This window comes from Tursiops truncatus, chromosome X (genome assembly GCF_011762595.2).
Source record: "Tursiops truncatus isolate mTurTru1 chromosome X, mTurTru1.mat.Y, whole genome shotgun sequence".
Taxonomy (NCBI): domain Eukaryota; kingdom Metazoa; phylum Chordata; class Mammalia; order Artiodactyla; family Delphinidae; genus Tursiops; species Tursiops truncatus.
This window is the reverse complement of record NC_047055.1, coordinates 33796081-33814276: the sequence shown is the minus strand read 5'-3', so window position 1 is coordinate 33814276 and position 18196 is coordinate 33796081. Positions and strand designations below refer to the sequence as shown.

Here is an 18196-nt window from a genome sequence, read left to right as displayed (position 1 = left end):
CATTTTTACTTCTCTAGGTCTCTGTTTTCTCATCTGTGAAATCGCAAATTTGGCCTGGATGATTTCTACGATCACTTTGGATTGTAAAATTCTTTGATTCTCTGATAAAGAAAGATACTTTAGAATCAAAGGCTTAGTCTGAGGGCAAATTGCCTCCATATTACCAAGAAGGGGAGTGGGGAGAGAAATCTACTGTAACTTTTGTATTTATCTTCTTAATTCCAAATCTTCTATGTGTCCTAAGGTAATTTATTTCTTCTGAATGTGCAGAACATTGGCATTCTCCATGAAGAAGAGGCAACACTGAGTAGTGGACAACAGTTTTTGGCATTTCTCAGCTCTCAGCATACCCTTGTGACTTCTTCATAGTTAACAGATTTGGCTACTTGCTCATGACACCGTCTGTCTGATCACAGAGCAAAACCACTGTCTGCTCATTGGTATCCAATATTGGTACTCAATTCTGCTTAGTCTCACTTGATTCCAGAAGATACAGTAGAGAATTACACAGAATCACCACCTACCAGAGTGCTCTGTTGAAGCAATATGAGAACTTTGTTCTTGAGTTACAGCAGTCATTTGGTGAGCCCACAAAACAGGAAATGAACCCCTTGATGAATGCTAAGGTTGACAAAAGGGACAACTTCTCTCAGCAGGATGCCACTACTTTCCAGCTCCTTGCTCAAAATCTGAGATATAATGAAACCAATCAGAGTGATCACTTCCAGGAGGAACTAGCTGACTCCATTCAGGCTGAAGTAAATGGCACAGATCTGATGGACAATCTCCCAGACCTTATCACTCAGTGTATTCAGTTGGATAAGCAACGTAGTGACAGGCCAGAGCTCCTGCAGCCAGAGGCCCAGATCCCAGTGTTGGCTTCCCTGATCTCCAACCCCACAGGTCCACCACCCAAGGAAGACCCTATACAGCTTCGAGGAAGCCAGCTGCCTCTTACTCCAGCCAAACGAGCCCGCCAGCAAGAAACTCAGTCATGCCTCTACTGCAGCCAGGCCGGTCACTTCACAAGAGATTGCCTTGCCAAACGTTCTCGAGCCCCAGCAAGGATAAATAACCCAGCTCACCAGTAAGAGGAGCCCAGGCAGGTCACATTGTAAACTTATACCCCTCTCACCTCCAGCCTCGTTGATTTATATCCTGCATTAACATGTAAAATACAGATGGGGAACTGGGATACCACTTTACAGTCATGAACTCCTAGGCTTCTGAGAATTTAAACAACCAGATCTTGTTCATTTGGTGACCCATCACCAAACTTGATAAAGCAATGATGAAAACAATTCCCAGGCACTTTATACAGTTGGGACTAATTTCCCAAGTGTACTGAAAGCCTGCAGGAAAAACTCTGCCCAGTCTGACCAGTGGAAACCACCCTGGAAATACATTGGGAACTCCATCCCCACCGATAGGTGATAGATACCTGGGTTGAGTTTGTTGGCCCAAGGCCTTCACCCCTACTCTCATTGGTCTGTATCCTAGTCCCCTGTTGGTTTAGGACTCTTGGCTGAAGTCCCAGTTGCATTTCCATATCCTACCAACATTTTCCTACTAGAGGCTGAATCCTGCTCCACCTACTGACTAGAGTCCAGCTTAACACAAACCAACCTTCATGGAAACACAGCTATGCCACCTTTTCATACAGCTATATATTTTGCTACTATTTAAAGACTGCTGCTTGCTCAAAAGTAATCTCTTGGCTATTGACAAACTAGATGGTATGGCCCTTTGAGCAGTCTGCTTGGAACTTTGGGTCCACTTCTTTGAGAGTTAGCCCTTCAGGCAGGTATATGTTTTTAGCCAAGCCCTAGCTTTTCTCCAACAACCTACTTCAGGTTCCAGCATGCCTTATGGCCAAGTCAAAATGCTCTAGGATAATGACCTCTAACAAGTATTTAGTGTGTCCCATCATAATTACTGTGTCTGAAGCATGTCCCTGCTGCCTTAGACAGGGAACCTGGCTAACTAAATCTCCACTGAAGACTGAGGATCAAGCCCTTCAGTAGTTTCTGACTCTAGAGGCCTCAGTGTGGTCACCATCTAGGATCACTGCTCATTGATGCTAAGCTCTACCCTTATGGACCACCTCTGGGGACCTTCATCTAGTTGAGGCTCTTGAAGAGCAATTAATGGCAGACAATTTTCTGAACCATCTCACATTTCAAATCCTGGGGCATATACATCAACACCATCTGTACATAAAACTCACGAAATGGGGGTATGATTGCTTGTGTTGTACTTTTGGCATACATTAACTCTGTGTATGGATTCCTAATGCTTCTGAGCAAAAGTAGTGCTATGCTGAAAAGGTAAAAATCCCTAAAATGTTAAGGATATGCAGTGATAATTGGTGTTTTCCGGTAATTACCTGCTCTTTGTTCCCTGCTTCTTAGGGCTGATGTATGTCCCCATAATGGATTTCCTGAAGTAAAATCAGTAATTCCATATTTCCTAGCAGCCATCAAGGCCTCTCAGAACACGAAGCGCCACTGTAGTTTGGCCTGGAGAATTATGCTTTGACAATACCTAAACTCAGCTAGGACCTTATTACTCTTATCCTATAGCACTAACAAACAGATATCTTTTCACCCATCAGTGCCTCACTAACCACTGTGCTAATTCTTATTTGTATTCGCGAGGAGTCTCCTTTATTAACAGCTTGCTATACATCCACCTTACTCCATATGCTCTGACAACTAGGAGACCTGAATGCACATATTTCAATTGTGGTAAGAAGTTCCCACTAGTGTACTGGGATTGCATGAGATCCTCTAACGGATCTCTATTTGAACTTTAAGTGACTCTGGTATTACCTGCAGGTATCCTGATCTAGTACCACCAATTCTATAATAAAGGACTAACCCAATGGCCTCCGGTCACTTTCCTTACGAACACCAATATCGTCCTGGAATGTTGACAGGAGCATTCAGTTGGCTTAATCACCAATCTTTCTTTATCTTAGGGCCACAATTTATCATTGCGTACTCCTTATGCACATGTACTTTTTACATATAAAGATATGTCACTTTATTTTCTGCAGAGGACTTTCCCTCTGCAGCAACATTACCTTCTTCCCCAAGAAATCTTCAGATTCCATAGCCTCTCAGAACAGATCATTAATCCTGGGCTATGTAGTTCAGTTCACCTCCTACTTCTAGAAGCTCCTTGTTGAGAAATTCCAAATCAAGGGCCTCTTGTGCTCTATGTGATACAATCCAACAGCCAGGCTGACCATATGAATAGGATGCTGGGATAATGCTTTACTGCCTACTAGCTAGCAACCATTTTGTTTACCACTTTAAAATATTGTTATAGTGATACCATCCACTTCAATTGGAATGAATTAATTACTAAGCATAAAGAGAGTTACATGGATGAGTCCTCAGAACTTACACCTAAGTGAATTTCTCTGAGAGTGAAACTAATTAAAATCTACAGAGAACAAATGAGATGTACCCTACTCAAAGATGTAGTCTGCAGTTGCAAAGGCTTGGGGAACCCCCAGGTATAACCAAGGTTGTAGTTTTAGGGAGGCAGATCTGCTACATGATTGATGCCACCAAGCAAGAGGGAATTTAATCATTTTACAAGTCTGAAGAACGAACTGTTAACAAAAGAATGATTTGCATGGAATCTAGAAAAGGGGGCAATTAAAGAGCCGTAAGGCATCAGTAATCTCCCTAGAGTCAGAGAGGGGATTTTGATCAGCAGACCCTGCCAGGGTCTACCTGCAATGGGATAGAGGCACCAGGCCATCCCAATTTGTGTCATTAGCCATTAAGATTGTCACCTAACTCCCCTTGCTCTGACTCCATGCTCTAAGAAATAATCTGATTTTAATTACTCTCCCATATAAACTTTGTTATGGGAAGAAAATTTGCTAACCAGCTGACATGAAGTGTTCTAGCCTACTTGGCAGTTAATTCTCATTATAAGTGAATAAATTGGTGTTTGGCTTATACATCAATTTTGTGGTTTTAATAGCATCCGTTCTCCAGACCCTAATCACCTCTGAGCACACTGGAAACAAAATAAGATTCTCACCATGCAAAGTCAGCATCACAGTGTGAACCATAGTGAATCCACTGAAGACTGTCCTCCCTGGGAGCCTTGCCTCAACAGTCAGTCAGTATCCCTCTTTATCTCTCTCATTTGTCTACAGCTATAATAACATTCCTAAATACCTATGGTCTGCACTTCCTACGTTTACTTCTACTCACACCCAGCACCATGGTACCTGGCATAAGTAATTGCTTCTTACAATACCACATAGTTCAGTCTAACCATCAGAATATACTGCCGTGGATGAAGACATAACACATGACTGTAGACATGAGCCCCTGACAAACACCTTTAGAGAGAGAAGAGTGTATGATTGACCTAATTCTCACTACCTCCATTCTGTCCAGATGGCAGCACATGGGACCCATGTGACTCTCATTATTCAATCAGACCCATAGAACCTTCACTTCTATCCATGATGGTTAAAACATATCACCCTTTTTTTGGACTCTGGAAGATCTTCTCCACCCAGCACCATCTTGCCTATGATAATAGTCATCTCTGAAACAAAACAGAAAATTTAAGATATACCAGCCTCTGGGCAAAAGGTAAAACCTCATGCCCTTGGGAGAGCCCTGGAAGCTTGTGTTACATATAGAAAGCCTTTTATTGATACACTGGTGGCCATGCTTTATTGCCTCCCTATGAAGCTTCAGGTCTCACTTGGCCAGGAAAATGGAAAAACATTCAAGGGAATATAGTGTCATGAATCTTCAATGTCACCTTCATGCAGGCGTCACTGCCCACGCTTTACAAACAAAAGTCCTGGAAGTGAGTTACACCATTTAGTAGAATCAGTAGAACTATCTTGGTATTTGAACCACACTTTCCAGTCATTGATTTCCACTATAACTTTGAGCATTCATGCACTAAATTATTGGTATTACTTCCTGGTATTGGCTTTGATTCTGCAGTCTATTTGAACCTGCTTCCTGCTCATTGACTTCTAGTACATACCTTACATGGCACTGGTACTCTTATCCATCCAGCTCAGTGATAAGCCAATTGTGACTGTATTCCACCCACTCCATTTACTTTTACATGGAGAACCCTGTAGAATTTCAGTTTTCCCTATGCATAGAAGACTCATCCCTTTGGACAAAAAATCTGGCTTTGTGTGCGTCTAGAGAAAGGGAACTAATAGTTGGTTTATGCCAGGCACTGTGCTCAGTGCTTTGTTTTTTTTAAACATCTTTATTGGAGTATAATTGCTTTACATTGTTGTATTAGTCGCTGCTGTATAACAAAGTGAATCAGCTATATGTATACATATAGCCCCATATCCCCTCCCTATTGCATCTCCCTCCACCCTCCCTATCCCACCTCTCTAGGTGGTCACAAAGCACTGAGCTGGTCTCCCTCTGCTATGCAGCTGCTTCCCACTAGCTACCTGTTTTACATTTGTAGTGTATATATGTCCATGCCACTCTCTCACTTTGTCTCAGCTTACCCTTCCCCCTCCCCGTGTCCTCAAGTCCATTCTCTACATCTGCGTCTTTATTCCTGTCCTGCCACTAGGTTCTTCAGAACCTTTTTTTTTTTGATTCCGTATATATGTGTTAGCATACGGTATTTGTTTTTTCTCTTTCTGACTTACTTCATTCTGTATGACAGACTCCAGGTCCATCCACCTCACTACAAATAACTCAATTTTGTTTCATTTTATGGCTGATTAATATTCCATTGTATATCTGTGCCACATCTTCTTTATCCATTCATCTGTCAATGGACACTTAGGTTGCTTCTATGTCCTGGCTATTGTAAATAGTACTGCAATGAACATTGTGGTACATGACTCTTTTTGAATTATGGTTTTCTCAGGGTATATGCCCAGTAGTGGCATTGCTGGGTCATAGATGCTTTGTTAATGATACTCATTTAATTTCACACTACTAAAATATATTGATAGAATATCCATTTCTGACATTTAATGCTTACCACGCCTTTATGGGGCAGGTGTTATTAATTCAATTTAAAGAGGATGAAATGAAAGTTCAGAGCAGTTAACTTCTCTGCCCTAAATTCACACACCAAGTAAGTGGCAGGGCTAGGGTTTGAAACCAGTATCTTGCTAATGCCAGAGCTGATCTCTGATAGAAGAGGAAAACACTCTAAGTCACACCCCTCCTGACCAGCCTAACTGACCCTATTACACCTCCCAAGACCACTCAGTAGAGAAAGGCCACTCTAGTAACTGGTATTCACATAGCCACTGGTTGAAATACATGTTCTGGACAACAGTCTATAAAAGAAGCACATAGCAAATCAGTGCCTTCTAGGACTTTGAGATTTCATTTGTGTTTCTAATAGTTGTAGAAAATTCCTTGACAAATCTAAACATGTACTGTGTCTGCTTTATCTGACTGGGTAGGCTCTTGCTTGTTGAGTCAGGATTCTAACAAAAGTTTCTGGCTATCACAAAGCCCTCATATTTCTGTAGCTCTTCATTCAAAGCTATTGGGTCTTTTTGAATAATAGCTCAATGATGTTTACAGTGTTTTCACAATGCCAAGAGACAACAGGGACTTTGAAGGCTCCTGATGGTTGTTACCTGCCACTGTCATAGGAATATCAAGATTAAAACAAGAATTTGATTTAGTCTGACAACAGTTAGTTGGTCATTGAAATTTGAGATCTGCCACCACTATATCAACCTCAGGGAATTTCCAGTTCAACAATCTGTCTCTTAGGAGCATTTGTAGGAAGATAGCCATGTTCTTTTTTACAATAACCATAAGGTTAGCAACAACTATCAAACTTCATGTTCCCTTAGTTACCCATGATGAGTCTACCATGCATGTATCCTTTATTAAATATGTTTTCAGTCTGTAATGCTTCATGGGGGCAATGGATACCATTGGCTTACTATCTGCCATTTACATCAGACTTCCCCTTACTTGCATTAGCTTCATCTATGTATAATTTAAAGACATTCCCCTCCCCATTAAATTGTTCCAGGATATGAAAGAGTCTGTCTTGATGCTGATCACTTCACACATGATTTTAGAGGCTTCAAATAATAATAATAGTCACTGAGTACTTACTGTGTGCCGAGCACAAGACTCTCCGATTCATGGGCATAATCCCCACAGTAACACTATTAGTATTTGCATTTTACAGGTGAAAACAAGTAAACTCATAAGGTTTAAGTAATTTATCTAAGGACTCAAGCTAATAAGTCATGTAGCCAGGATTCATCTCCAGGTCTATCTATCTGACAGAAAAGGCCATGTTCTTGACTACTATCCTACCTGTCCTTCCCAGATTGATGTCCCAGACTGAAAAGTCTTAATCTTTTATGTGGGCCCTCACACATATAGGCCAGTAATCTCTTCAGCACACCCTTTCCAAATCTTATCCATCTCTACTCTGTCTTTAGCGAAAATAATTATTCCAAACTTACCCAGAATTCCAGGTGTGGACACAAAACAAATTTGAACAAGATAACCTCGTCTCTTTTGTAACTAAAGCTTTTAAAAATAATATCCAGTAATTTTTTGGCCTTTTTGGGTTTCATCAGCATCTTGAGGAAAGAGTCATTGTAGACCTTTCCCTGAAGCCTACTATTCTCTTTCCTGAGATGTAATTGATGACACAAATTCCACTACCCTAAAAATGTAGTTGGAATGTTTTAATAAATAGATATCCTTAACACTGAAGCTCATCTTTCTTCCCTTTCATAAGTTTTTCTTATAGTTTTTCCCCATTGGCTTTAATAATAATAATAATAGCTACCATGTACTGACCACTTACTACATGCCAGGCATTGTGCTTTATGTGTATTTTCTTTTAATTCTTAAAACAACACTCTTAGACATCTGTTATTATTATCCCTATTAGGCAGGTGAGGAAATTGAGGCTTAGAGTAGTGAAGGAAATTATGCATAGAGCTAGTAAGTAAACAGCAAGACTCAAATCTAGATACTTCTAACAGCAAGAGTCCATACTCCTACATAGTACCTTACTATCCATCTACAACCAGATTCAACAAACTACCACCTGTGGGCCAAATCCAACCTACTGCCTGTTTTTAAAAATAAAATTTTATTGGAACTCAGTCATACCCATTCATTTACATGTTTTTGGGTGCTTTCATGCTAAGACATGTATGGGCTACAAAGCCAAAAACATTAACTATCTGTTCCTTTACAGAAAAAGTTTCCTGACCCCGGATCTAAAACATATTAAAGTATTAAATCAGACCAGCCCATGGACATCTCATTGTTTATATTTCTCCTTTCAAAAGGCCCATTTATCCCTATTTTTTGTTTCTTGCCTCTAAATTAGTCTCATCCATATGATGAAACAATGGGATTTTTGTAGAGGCTTGAATAGGATGTTTTGGTAGTCCATATAAATTTCATTGGTGGTTCTTTATTGAATGCATGCTTTCTGCATCAAACAACCCTAATGGATTGTCCAGGTGTGGTTGTAGGGGACATTTGCTGTTTGCCTCCCCAGTAAGCATTATACTTTTTTTTTCTGCGGTATGCAGGCCTCTCCCTGTTGTGGCCTCTCCCGTTGCGGAGCACAGGCTCCAGACGCGCAGGCTCAGTGGCCATGGCTCACGGGCCCAGCCGCTCCGCGGAATGTGGGATCTTCCTGGACCGGGGCACGAACCCGTGTCCCCTGCATCGGCAGGCGGACTCTCAACTACTGCGCCACCAGGGAAGCCCTGTGATGATACTTTTAAGTATAAATTTTTTATTGAAATATAGTTGATTTACAACATTATATTAGTTTCAAGTGTATGCCATAGTGATTCAATATTTTTATAGGTTTTATTATACTTAAAGTTATTAGAAAATAATAGGTATATTTCCCTGTACTGTACTTTACATCCTTCTAGTTTATTTATTTTATACATAGTAGTTGGTACCTGTTAATCCTCTACCCCTATCTTGCCCCTCCTCCCTTTCCTCTCCCCACTGGTAACCACTAGTTTGTTCTCTATATCTGTCAGTCTTTCTGTTTTGTTATATTCATTCATGTGTTTTATTTTTTAGATTCCACATATAAGTGATAACATATAGTGTTTGTCTTCCTCTGACTTTTTTCACTAATACCCTCCAGGTCCATCCATGTTGTTGCGAATGGCAAAACATTTCACTCTTTTTTATGGCTAATATTCCATTATAGATATATACCACATCTTTATCCATTCATCTGTTCATGGACACTTAGGTTGCTTCCATATCTTGGCTATTGTAAATAATGCTGCTATGAACATTGGGGTGCATGTAGCTGATAATAGTTTTTGAATCACTGAATCCTGCTATGCCTGAAGATGTTTAGCCTTGAAGCTAATAAAATCCTTTTATAGAGGTGCAAAGAGTCCTGATACAATGACTTTCCCTACTGAAACTACACTATTTTTAGCTCAATCTCTTATATCAGCTTGAGGAGTCAATGCCTAGTAACAGCAAAAAAAAAAAAAAAAAAAGAAAGAAAGAAAGAAAGAGCAAAAGAAAAAAAATATTCCTACATTGTAGTGGTGGTATTGGGCAAAGAAAAACAGATTTATGTATTCTGTTCCAAGTTTAACCCTCTAATAAATACAGAAATTCCCAGCTTTTCTGCCAGAAGCTTTGTAGAGTCTTCTGGATTCATGAGTTTTGTTTGTCCTACTGGGCAGATACAGACTGATCCTGTGTAAACCCATCACCTTCCAAAAGGAATACAAGCTTCTGCCCCAAAGTCCTGCCATTACTTAGTAAACAAATGTGAGATGGCTACTTAAGGTTTTGGGGACAGGTTGTGGCCTAGAACTTCTTTTCCCATCTTCAACACCTGCACCTTTGCCAAGTACAAAGCAAGACAGCAAAGTATAGTGGATTAAGAGTGGGGAACTCTGCCTGGGTTCAAATGCTGGGCTCTACCTCTCACTACCTAGATGACCTTTTCAGTTTCCTTAACCTCTCTGTGCCTCAATTTCCTACTCTGTATAGTATTATGAAGACTAAATTAACGTTTATATAAAAAACTTAAAGTAGTACCTGGTACACAGTAACCACTATACAAGTGTTTGTTAAACAAACAAACAAACAAAATGAATAAATAGCATACAAATACTACAAACATTTGAAAGATACTTGCAGAGGGTCTGTCAAAATACACATGGTCCCAAACCAATATAATTCATGATGGAAACAACAAAGATACCTTTGGATGAGAAAGGATATTTAAATCTTAAATATGATACATAAGATAGGTTATTCTATCCTATCCTACTCCCAAACCCATATCATGAATTCTTTTTTTAATCCATTGGGACAATTGCAGAATTGGTCTTGCCTGAAAGCTACATATGGACAGAAGTCAATAGTGAACTCAACCTACAGTCTCCCTTTCCAACCAGGGAAGCATTTATGCTTCTCTCCCTTTACCTAATCCCCAAAATGACACAGGTCAATTTCAGAGATGTGCTTTTGTTTCATTTTAGTAACTTAGGAAAGACTCAGTTAAAGATTCTCAAATTTCTTCTGCTGTCTCCCACATTCCCTAAACTCCCTCTAGCCTACAACAAATCTCAATTCAAATAATCATTGAAGACTTAACTCTATGCCTAGCACAATGCCATGAGGTGTCAAGTGATTCCAAGGAGCAGAAGACAAGGTTTTAGCACTTAAATATCTTAAAATGTTGTTGAGGAGATAAGTAGGAAACAAAGTAAACAATGCAAGAGGATAGCTGACTTGGTTCTAAACTTTCAAGTCTGTCAAGGTCCCTTGTCAGGCCTTGCCTACTTCCCAGGCACTGCAGCCCTTGGCCCTCCTCCTGCTGGTTTCCCTTGCCCTCACATATTCAAGCCTGCATTAGTGAATACTGACCACCAGCAAGAGGAGAGGTTTAAAGAGATCTATTTTAATGCCACAGTTTATTCAATAGCAGAGTTTGCTATATAATCTGTGGCAAACAGTGCAAAATGAAGATGTGAAGCCTCTGGTTTAAAATGCAGAAAAGTGCCATTAAAGGTACTAAACTATAACACTTTTTGTTTCTTGTGCAGTCTCTCTGTCATGATGATATTTTTAATTTTTTTTTTTTGGAAAAATTTAAAACCTACAGAAAACCTGAAAGAAAGTATGGTGCAAAACTGGTATACCCTTGTATTAATTTCCTGGGGCTGCTGCAACAATTTATCACAAACTCAGTGTCTTAAAACAACAGAAGTTTATTCTGTCATAGTTCTGAAGGCTAAAAATCTGAAATCAAGGTGCCAGCCAGGCCAAGCACCCTCTGTAGAAGAATATTTCTTTGCCACTTGCAGCTTCTGGTGGCTCCTGGTGATCTTTAGCTTGAGGTAACTCCAATCTCTGCCTCCATCTTTGTAGGACAGTATACTTTGTACCCACTATGACCTCTCCATTCTCTTACAAGGGCATGAGACATTGGGTTTAGGGCCCACACTAAACCTAGTATGATATCATCTTGAGATCCTTGACCTAAGTATATCTGTGAAGACTCTTTTTTCAAAATAAGGTCACATTCACAAGTATCAGGAGTTAGGACTTGGACATATTTTTGAAGGGTGAACCATTCAAACAACTACAACCCTTTAAGTAGATTCACCAATTTTTAACATTTTGCCAACTGTCATTCTCTCCCTTTCTCTCTGTCATTCTCTCTCTCCCTTTCCCTCTCCCTTTCTGTGTAAATTGCAAAAAGCATAGCACTTAGCTCTAAATACTTCAGCAGACATCTCTTAAGAATAAAAAATTATTCTACATGACAATTAGAAAATTTAACATGAATTCAATAGTATCATATATTATCTAGTCCAAATTTAATTCTTCCATTTCTCCTAAAATTGTCTTTTATAGCTTTATTTATGACTGAGAATTCAATCAACGTCCCCTATTACATTTGGGTTGTAACATCTCTTTAGTTTCTTTTAATCTTGAATAGTTCCTTGCTATTTTTGTTGCCAGTGTTTTTTTTTTTTATCACATTGATATTTTCAAAGAGTCCAGGTCATGTCTATCATGTAGAGTGTCCCACATTCTAGAGTTTTCTAATAGTTTGTTCAAGATTATATTCAGGTTAAACATTTTGAAAAAGACCAACGTATAGGTGATGTTGCAGACTTCCCAATGCATCATCAGCAGGCATGTTAGTTTGTGCCTATACTGATAATGCTGGGTTTGATCCTATGGTTACATTAGAGTCTATCAGCTCTCCACACTGTAAGTGTACCTTTTTTCCTTTATATTTAGAATTAACTGTACAGTGATATCCTGAGACCTTTTGACTATCAGCTCCCAAAACCTTTTTACCCAATGGTTCTAGCCTCCAATAATAATCTATGCTTGCACTCCTTATTACACTGGAGGAGGTTAAATAATACATTTATTGGCTAGCATTCTTCTATAAAGAACCTCCAGGGCTTCCCTGGTGGCGCAGTGGTTGAGAGTCCGCCTGCCGATGCAGGGGACATGGGTTCGTGCCCCGGTCTGGGAAGATCCCACATGCCACAGAGTGGCTAGGCCCATGGGCCATGGCCGCTGAGCCTGCATGTCCGGAGCCGGTGCTCCACAACGGGAGAGGCCACAACAGTGAGAGGCCTGCGTACTGGAAAAAAAAAAAAAAAAAAGAAGAACCTCCAGGCTTTCCTTCTCTCCCCTCTCCCCCTCCCCTTTCATTATAAACTCAGTGATTTTTTTAGTGTCAAATGTAATATGAAATTTCTTTCTTCCTGATATTTCAAGATTCTTTATTTTATCATTTCCTTTCTCCTCCAAGAACTTCTTTAGCTTTCTTTTAAGGTAGGTCTGCTCGCAATGACTGTTCTCAGTTTGCCTTCAATGAAGAATGTTCTTTTGTTGTTGTTGTTTGTTTTTTTTTGCAGTACACAGGCCTCTCACTGTTGTGGCCCCTCCCATTGCGGAGCACAGGCTCTGGACATGCAGGCTCAGGGGCCATGGCTCAAGGGCCCAGCCACTCCGTGGCATGTGGGATCTTCCCGGACCGGGGCATGAACCCGTGTCCCCTGCATCGGCAGGCGGACTCTCAACCACTGCGCCACCAGGGAAGCCCAATGAAGAATGTTTTGATTCACTGTCATATGACACAGCAATCACAACCCTGGGCATATATCTGGACAAAACACTAATTCAAAAAGGTACATGCGCCCTATGTTCATAGCAGCACTATTTATGATAGCCAAGACATGGAAACAACCTAAATGTCCATCAACAGATGAATGGATAAAGATGTGGTACTTATGTAAAATGTACTACTACTCAGCCATAAAAAAGAATGAGAGACACCTTCAAGGTGGCGAAAACTAAGACGTGGAGATCACCTTACTCCACACAAATACATCAGAAATACATCTACATGTGGAACAACTCCTACAGAACACCTACTGAACACTGACAGAAGACCTCAGACTTCCCAAAAGATATTTTTTTTCGTTTTTCTCTTTCTGTGAGTGTGTATGTGTATGATTCTTTGTGTGACTTTGTCTGTATAGCTTTGCTTTTACAATTTGTCCTGCGGCTCTGTCTGTCCATTTTTTTTTTTAGTATAGATTTTAGTGCTTGTTATCATTGGTGGATTTCTTTTTAGGTTTGGTTGCTCTCTTCTTTCTTTCGTTTTTTTTTCCTTTCTTTCCTACTTCTTAATTTTTTTGATTTTTAATAATATTTTTATTTTAATAACTTATTCTTTTTCTTTCCCTCTTTCTTTCTTGCTTGCTTTCTTGCTTGCTTTTCTTCTTTCTTTCCTTCTCCATTTTCTTCTGAACTTTGTGGCTGATAGGGTCTTTGTGCTCTGGCTGGGTGTCAGGCCTGTGCCTCTGATGTGGGAGAGCCGAGTTCAGGACACTGGTCCACCAAAGACCTCTCAGCTCCACATAATATCAAATGGCGAAGGCTCCCCCAGAGATCTTCATCTCAATGCTAAGACCCAGCTCCCCTAAATGACCAGCAAGCTACAGTGCCAGACACCCTATGCCAAAAAACTAGCAAGACAGGAACACAAACCCATCCATTAGCACAGAGGCTGCCTACAATCTTAATAAGGTCACAGACACCCCAAAACACACCACTGGACACAGTCCTGCCCACCAGAAAGACAAGATGCAGCCTCATTCACCAGAAAACAGGCACCAGTCCTCTCCACCAGGAAGCCTACACAGCCCACTGAACCAACCTTAGCCACTGGGGGCAGGCACCAAAAACAACAGGAACTGTGAACTGGCAGCCAGTGAAAAAGAGACCCCAAACACAATAAGTTAAGCAAAATAAGAAGACAGAGAAACACACAGCAGATGAAGGAGAAGGCAAAAACCCACCAGACCAAACAAATGAAGAGGAAATAGGCAGTCTACCTGAAAAAGAAATCAGAGTAATGATAGTAAAGATGATCCAAAATCTTGGAAATAGAATGGAAAAAATACAAGAAACGATTAACAAGCACCAAGAAGAACTAACGAGCAAACAAACAATGATGAACAGCACAATAAATGAAATTAAAAATTCTCTAGAAGGAATCAATAGCAGAATAACTGAGGCAGAAGAATGGATAAGTGACCTGGAAAATAAAATAGTGGAAATAACTACCACAGAGCAGAATAAAGAAAAAAGAATGAAAAGAATTGAGGACCGTCTCAGAGACATCTGGGAAAACATTAAACACAGCAACATTTGAATTATAGGGGTCCCAGAAGAAGAAGAGAAAAAGAAAGGGACTGAGAAAATATTTGAAGAGATTATAGTTGAAAACTTCCCTAATATGGGAAAGGAAATAGTTAATCAAGTCCAGGAAGCACAGAGAGTCCCATACAGGATAAATCCAAGGAGAAACACGCCAAGGCATATATCACTCAAACTACCAAAAATTAAATACAAAGGAAAAATATTAAAAGCAGAAGGGAAAAGCAACAAATAACATACAAGAAAATCCCCATAAGGTTAACAGCTGATTGTTCAGCAGAAACTCTACAAGCCAGAAGGGAGTGGCAGGATATATTTAAAGTGATGAAAGGGAAAAACCTAAAACCAAGATTACTCTACCCAGCAAGGAACACATTCAGATTCAATGGAGAAATTAAAAACTATACAGACAAGAAAAAGCTAAGAGAATTCCGAACCACCAAACCAGCTTTACAATAAATGCTAAAGGAACTTCTCTAGGCAGGAAACCCAAGAGAAGGAAAAGACCTACAATAACAAACCTAAAAAAATTAAGAAAATGGTAATAGGAACATACATATCGATAATTACCTTAAATGTAAATGGATTAAATGCTCCCACCAAAAGGCATAGACTGGCTGAATGGATACAAACACAAGAGCCATATATATGCTGTCCACAAGAGACCCGCTTCAGACCTAGGGACACATACAGACTAAAGTGAGGGGATGGAAAAAGATATTCCATGCAAATGGAAATCAAAAGAAAGCTGGAGTAGCAATTCTCATATCAGACAAAATAGACTTTAAAATAAAGACTATTACAAGAGACAAAGAAGGACACTACATAATAATCAAGGGATCAATCCAAAAGGAAGATATAACAATTGTAAATATTTATGCCCCAACATAGGAGCACCTCAATATATAAGGCAAATGCTAATGGCCATAAAAGGGGAAATCAACAGTAACACAATAATAGTAGGGGACTTTAACCACTCATTTTCACCAATGGACAGATCATCTAAAATGAAAAATAAATAAGGAAACACAAGCTTTAAGTGATATATTAAACAAGATGGATTTAATTGATATTTATAGGACATTCCTTCCAAAAACAACAGAATACACTTTCTTCACAAGTACTCATGGAACATTCTCCAGGTTATATCATATCATAGTTCACAAATCAAGCCTTGGTAAATTTAAGAAAATTGAAATCATATCAAGCATCTCTTCCAACCACAACGCTATGAGACTAGATATCAAGTACAGGAAAAAAGTCTGTAAAAAAAATACAAACACATGGAGACTAAACAATACACTACTAAGTAACCAAGAGATCCCTGAAGAAATCAAAGAGGAAATAAAAAAACACCTAGAAACAAATGACAATGAAAACACGATGACCCAAAACCTATGGGATGCAGCATAAGCAGTTCTAAGAGGAAAGTTTACAGCAATAAAATCCTACCTCAAGAAACGAGAAACATCTCAAATAAACAACCTAACCTTAAACCAAAAGCAATTAGGGAAAGGAAAACAAAGAAACCCCAAAGTTAGCAGAAGGAAAGGAATCATAAACATCAGATCAGAAAGAAATGAAAAAGAAATGAAGTAAACAATAGCAAGGATCAATAAAACTAAAAGCTGGTGCTTTGAGAAGATAAACAAAATTGATAAACCATGAGCCATACTCATCAAGAAAAAAAGGGAGAAGACTCAAATCAATAGGCTTAGAAATGAAAAAGGAGGAGTAACAACGGACACTTCAGAAATACAAAGGATCATGAGAGATTAATACAAGCAGCTATATGCCAATAAAATGGACAACCTGGAAGAAATGGAAAAATTCTTAGAAAAGCACAACCTTCCAAGACTGAACCAGGGAGAAATAGAAAATATAAACGACCAGTCACAAGGACTGAAAATGAGACTGTGATTAAAAATTTTCCAACAAACAAAAGCCCAGGACAGATAGCTTCACAGGTGAATTCTATCAAACATTTAGAGAAGAGTCAACACCTATCCTTCTCAAACTTCCAAAATATAGCAGAGGGAGGAAAACTCCCAAACTCATTCTATGAGGCCACCATCACCCTGATATGAAAACGAGACAAAGATGTCACAAAGAAAGAAAACTACAGGCCAATATCACTGATGTACATATATGTAAAACACCTCAACAAAATACTAGCAAACAGAATCCAGCAGCACATTAAAAGGATCATACACCATGATCAAGTGGGGTTTTCCCAGGAATGCAAGGATTCTTCAATATAGGCAAATCAATCAATGTGATAAACCATAGTAACAAATTGAAGGAGAAAACCATATATATGATCATCTCAATAAATGCAGAAACAGCTTTTGACAAAATTCAACACCCATTTATAATAAAAATCCTCCAGAAAATAGGCAGAGGGAACCTATCTCAACATAATAAAGGCCATATATGACAAATCCACAGCCAACATCGTTCTCAATGGTAAAAAACGGAAACCATTTCCTCTAAGAGCAAGAACAAGAAAAGGTTGTCCACTCTCACCACTATTATTCAACATACTTTTGGAAGTTTTAGCCACAGCAATCAGAGAAGAAAAAGAAGTAAAAGAAATCCAAATCAGAAAAGAAGAAATAAAGCTGTCACTGTTTGCAGATGACATAATACTATACCTAGAGAATCCTAAAGATGCTACCAGAAAACTACTAGAGCTAATCAATGAATTTGGTAAAGTAGCAGGATACAAAATTAATGCACAGAAATCTCTTGCATTCCTATACGCTAATGATGAAGAATCTGTAAGAGAAATTCAGGAAACACTCCCATTTACCATTGCAACAAAAAGAATAAAATACCTAGGAATAGACCTACCTAAGGAGACAAAAGACCTGTATGCAGAAAACTATAAGACACTGATGAAAGAAATTAAAGGTGATAAAAACAGATGGAGAGATATACCATGTTCTTGGATGGGAAGAATCAACAATGTGAAAATGACTATACTACCCAAAGCAATCTACAGATTCAATGCAATCCCTATCAAAATACCAATGGCATTTTTCACAGAACTAGGACAAAAAATTTCACAATTTGTATGGAAACACAAAAGACCCCAAATAGCCAAAGCAATCTTGAGAAAGAAAAATGGAGCTGGAGGAATCAGGCTCCCAGACTTCAGACTATACTACAAAGCTACAGTAATCAAGACAGTACGGTACTGGCACAGAAACAGAAATATAGATCAATGGAACAGGATAGAAAGCCCAGAGATAAACCCACGCACATATGGTCACGTTATTTTTGATAAAGGAGGCAAGAATATACAATGGAGAAAAGACAGCCTCTTCAATAAGTGGTGATGTGAAACTGGACAGCTACATGTAAAAGAATAAAATTAGAACACTCCCTAACACCATAAACAAAAATAAACTCAAAGTTCATTAAAGACCTAAATGTAAGGCCAGAAACTATCAAAC

The 18196-nt window shown here is 39.2% G+C and overlaps 1 protein-coding gene across 1 annotated transcript; it reads left to right on the top strand.

The window, feature by feature from the left end:
* The first annotated feature begins 232 nt into the window (after nucleotides 1-232).
* Nucleotides 233-2977, top strand: RTL4 (retrotransposon Gag like 4). Its single transcript, XM_073798876.1, has 2 exons — nucleotides 233-244; nucleotides 417-2977. Exons 1-2 carry the CDS (start codon nucleotides 233-235, stop codon nucleotides 1089-1091), a joined length of 687 nt encoding a protein of 228 aa, XP_073654977.1. The 3' UTR covers nucleotides 1092-2977.
* The last annotated feature ends 15219 nt before the right edge of the window (nucleotides 2978-18196 follow it).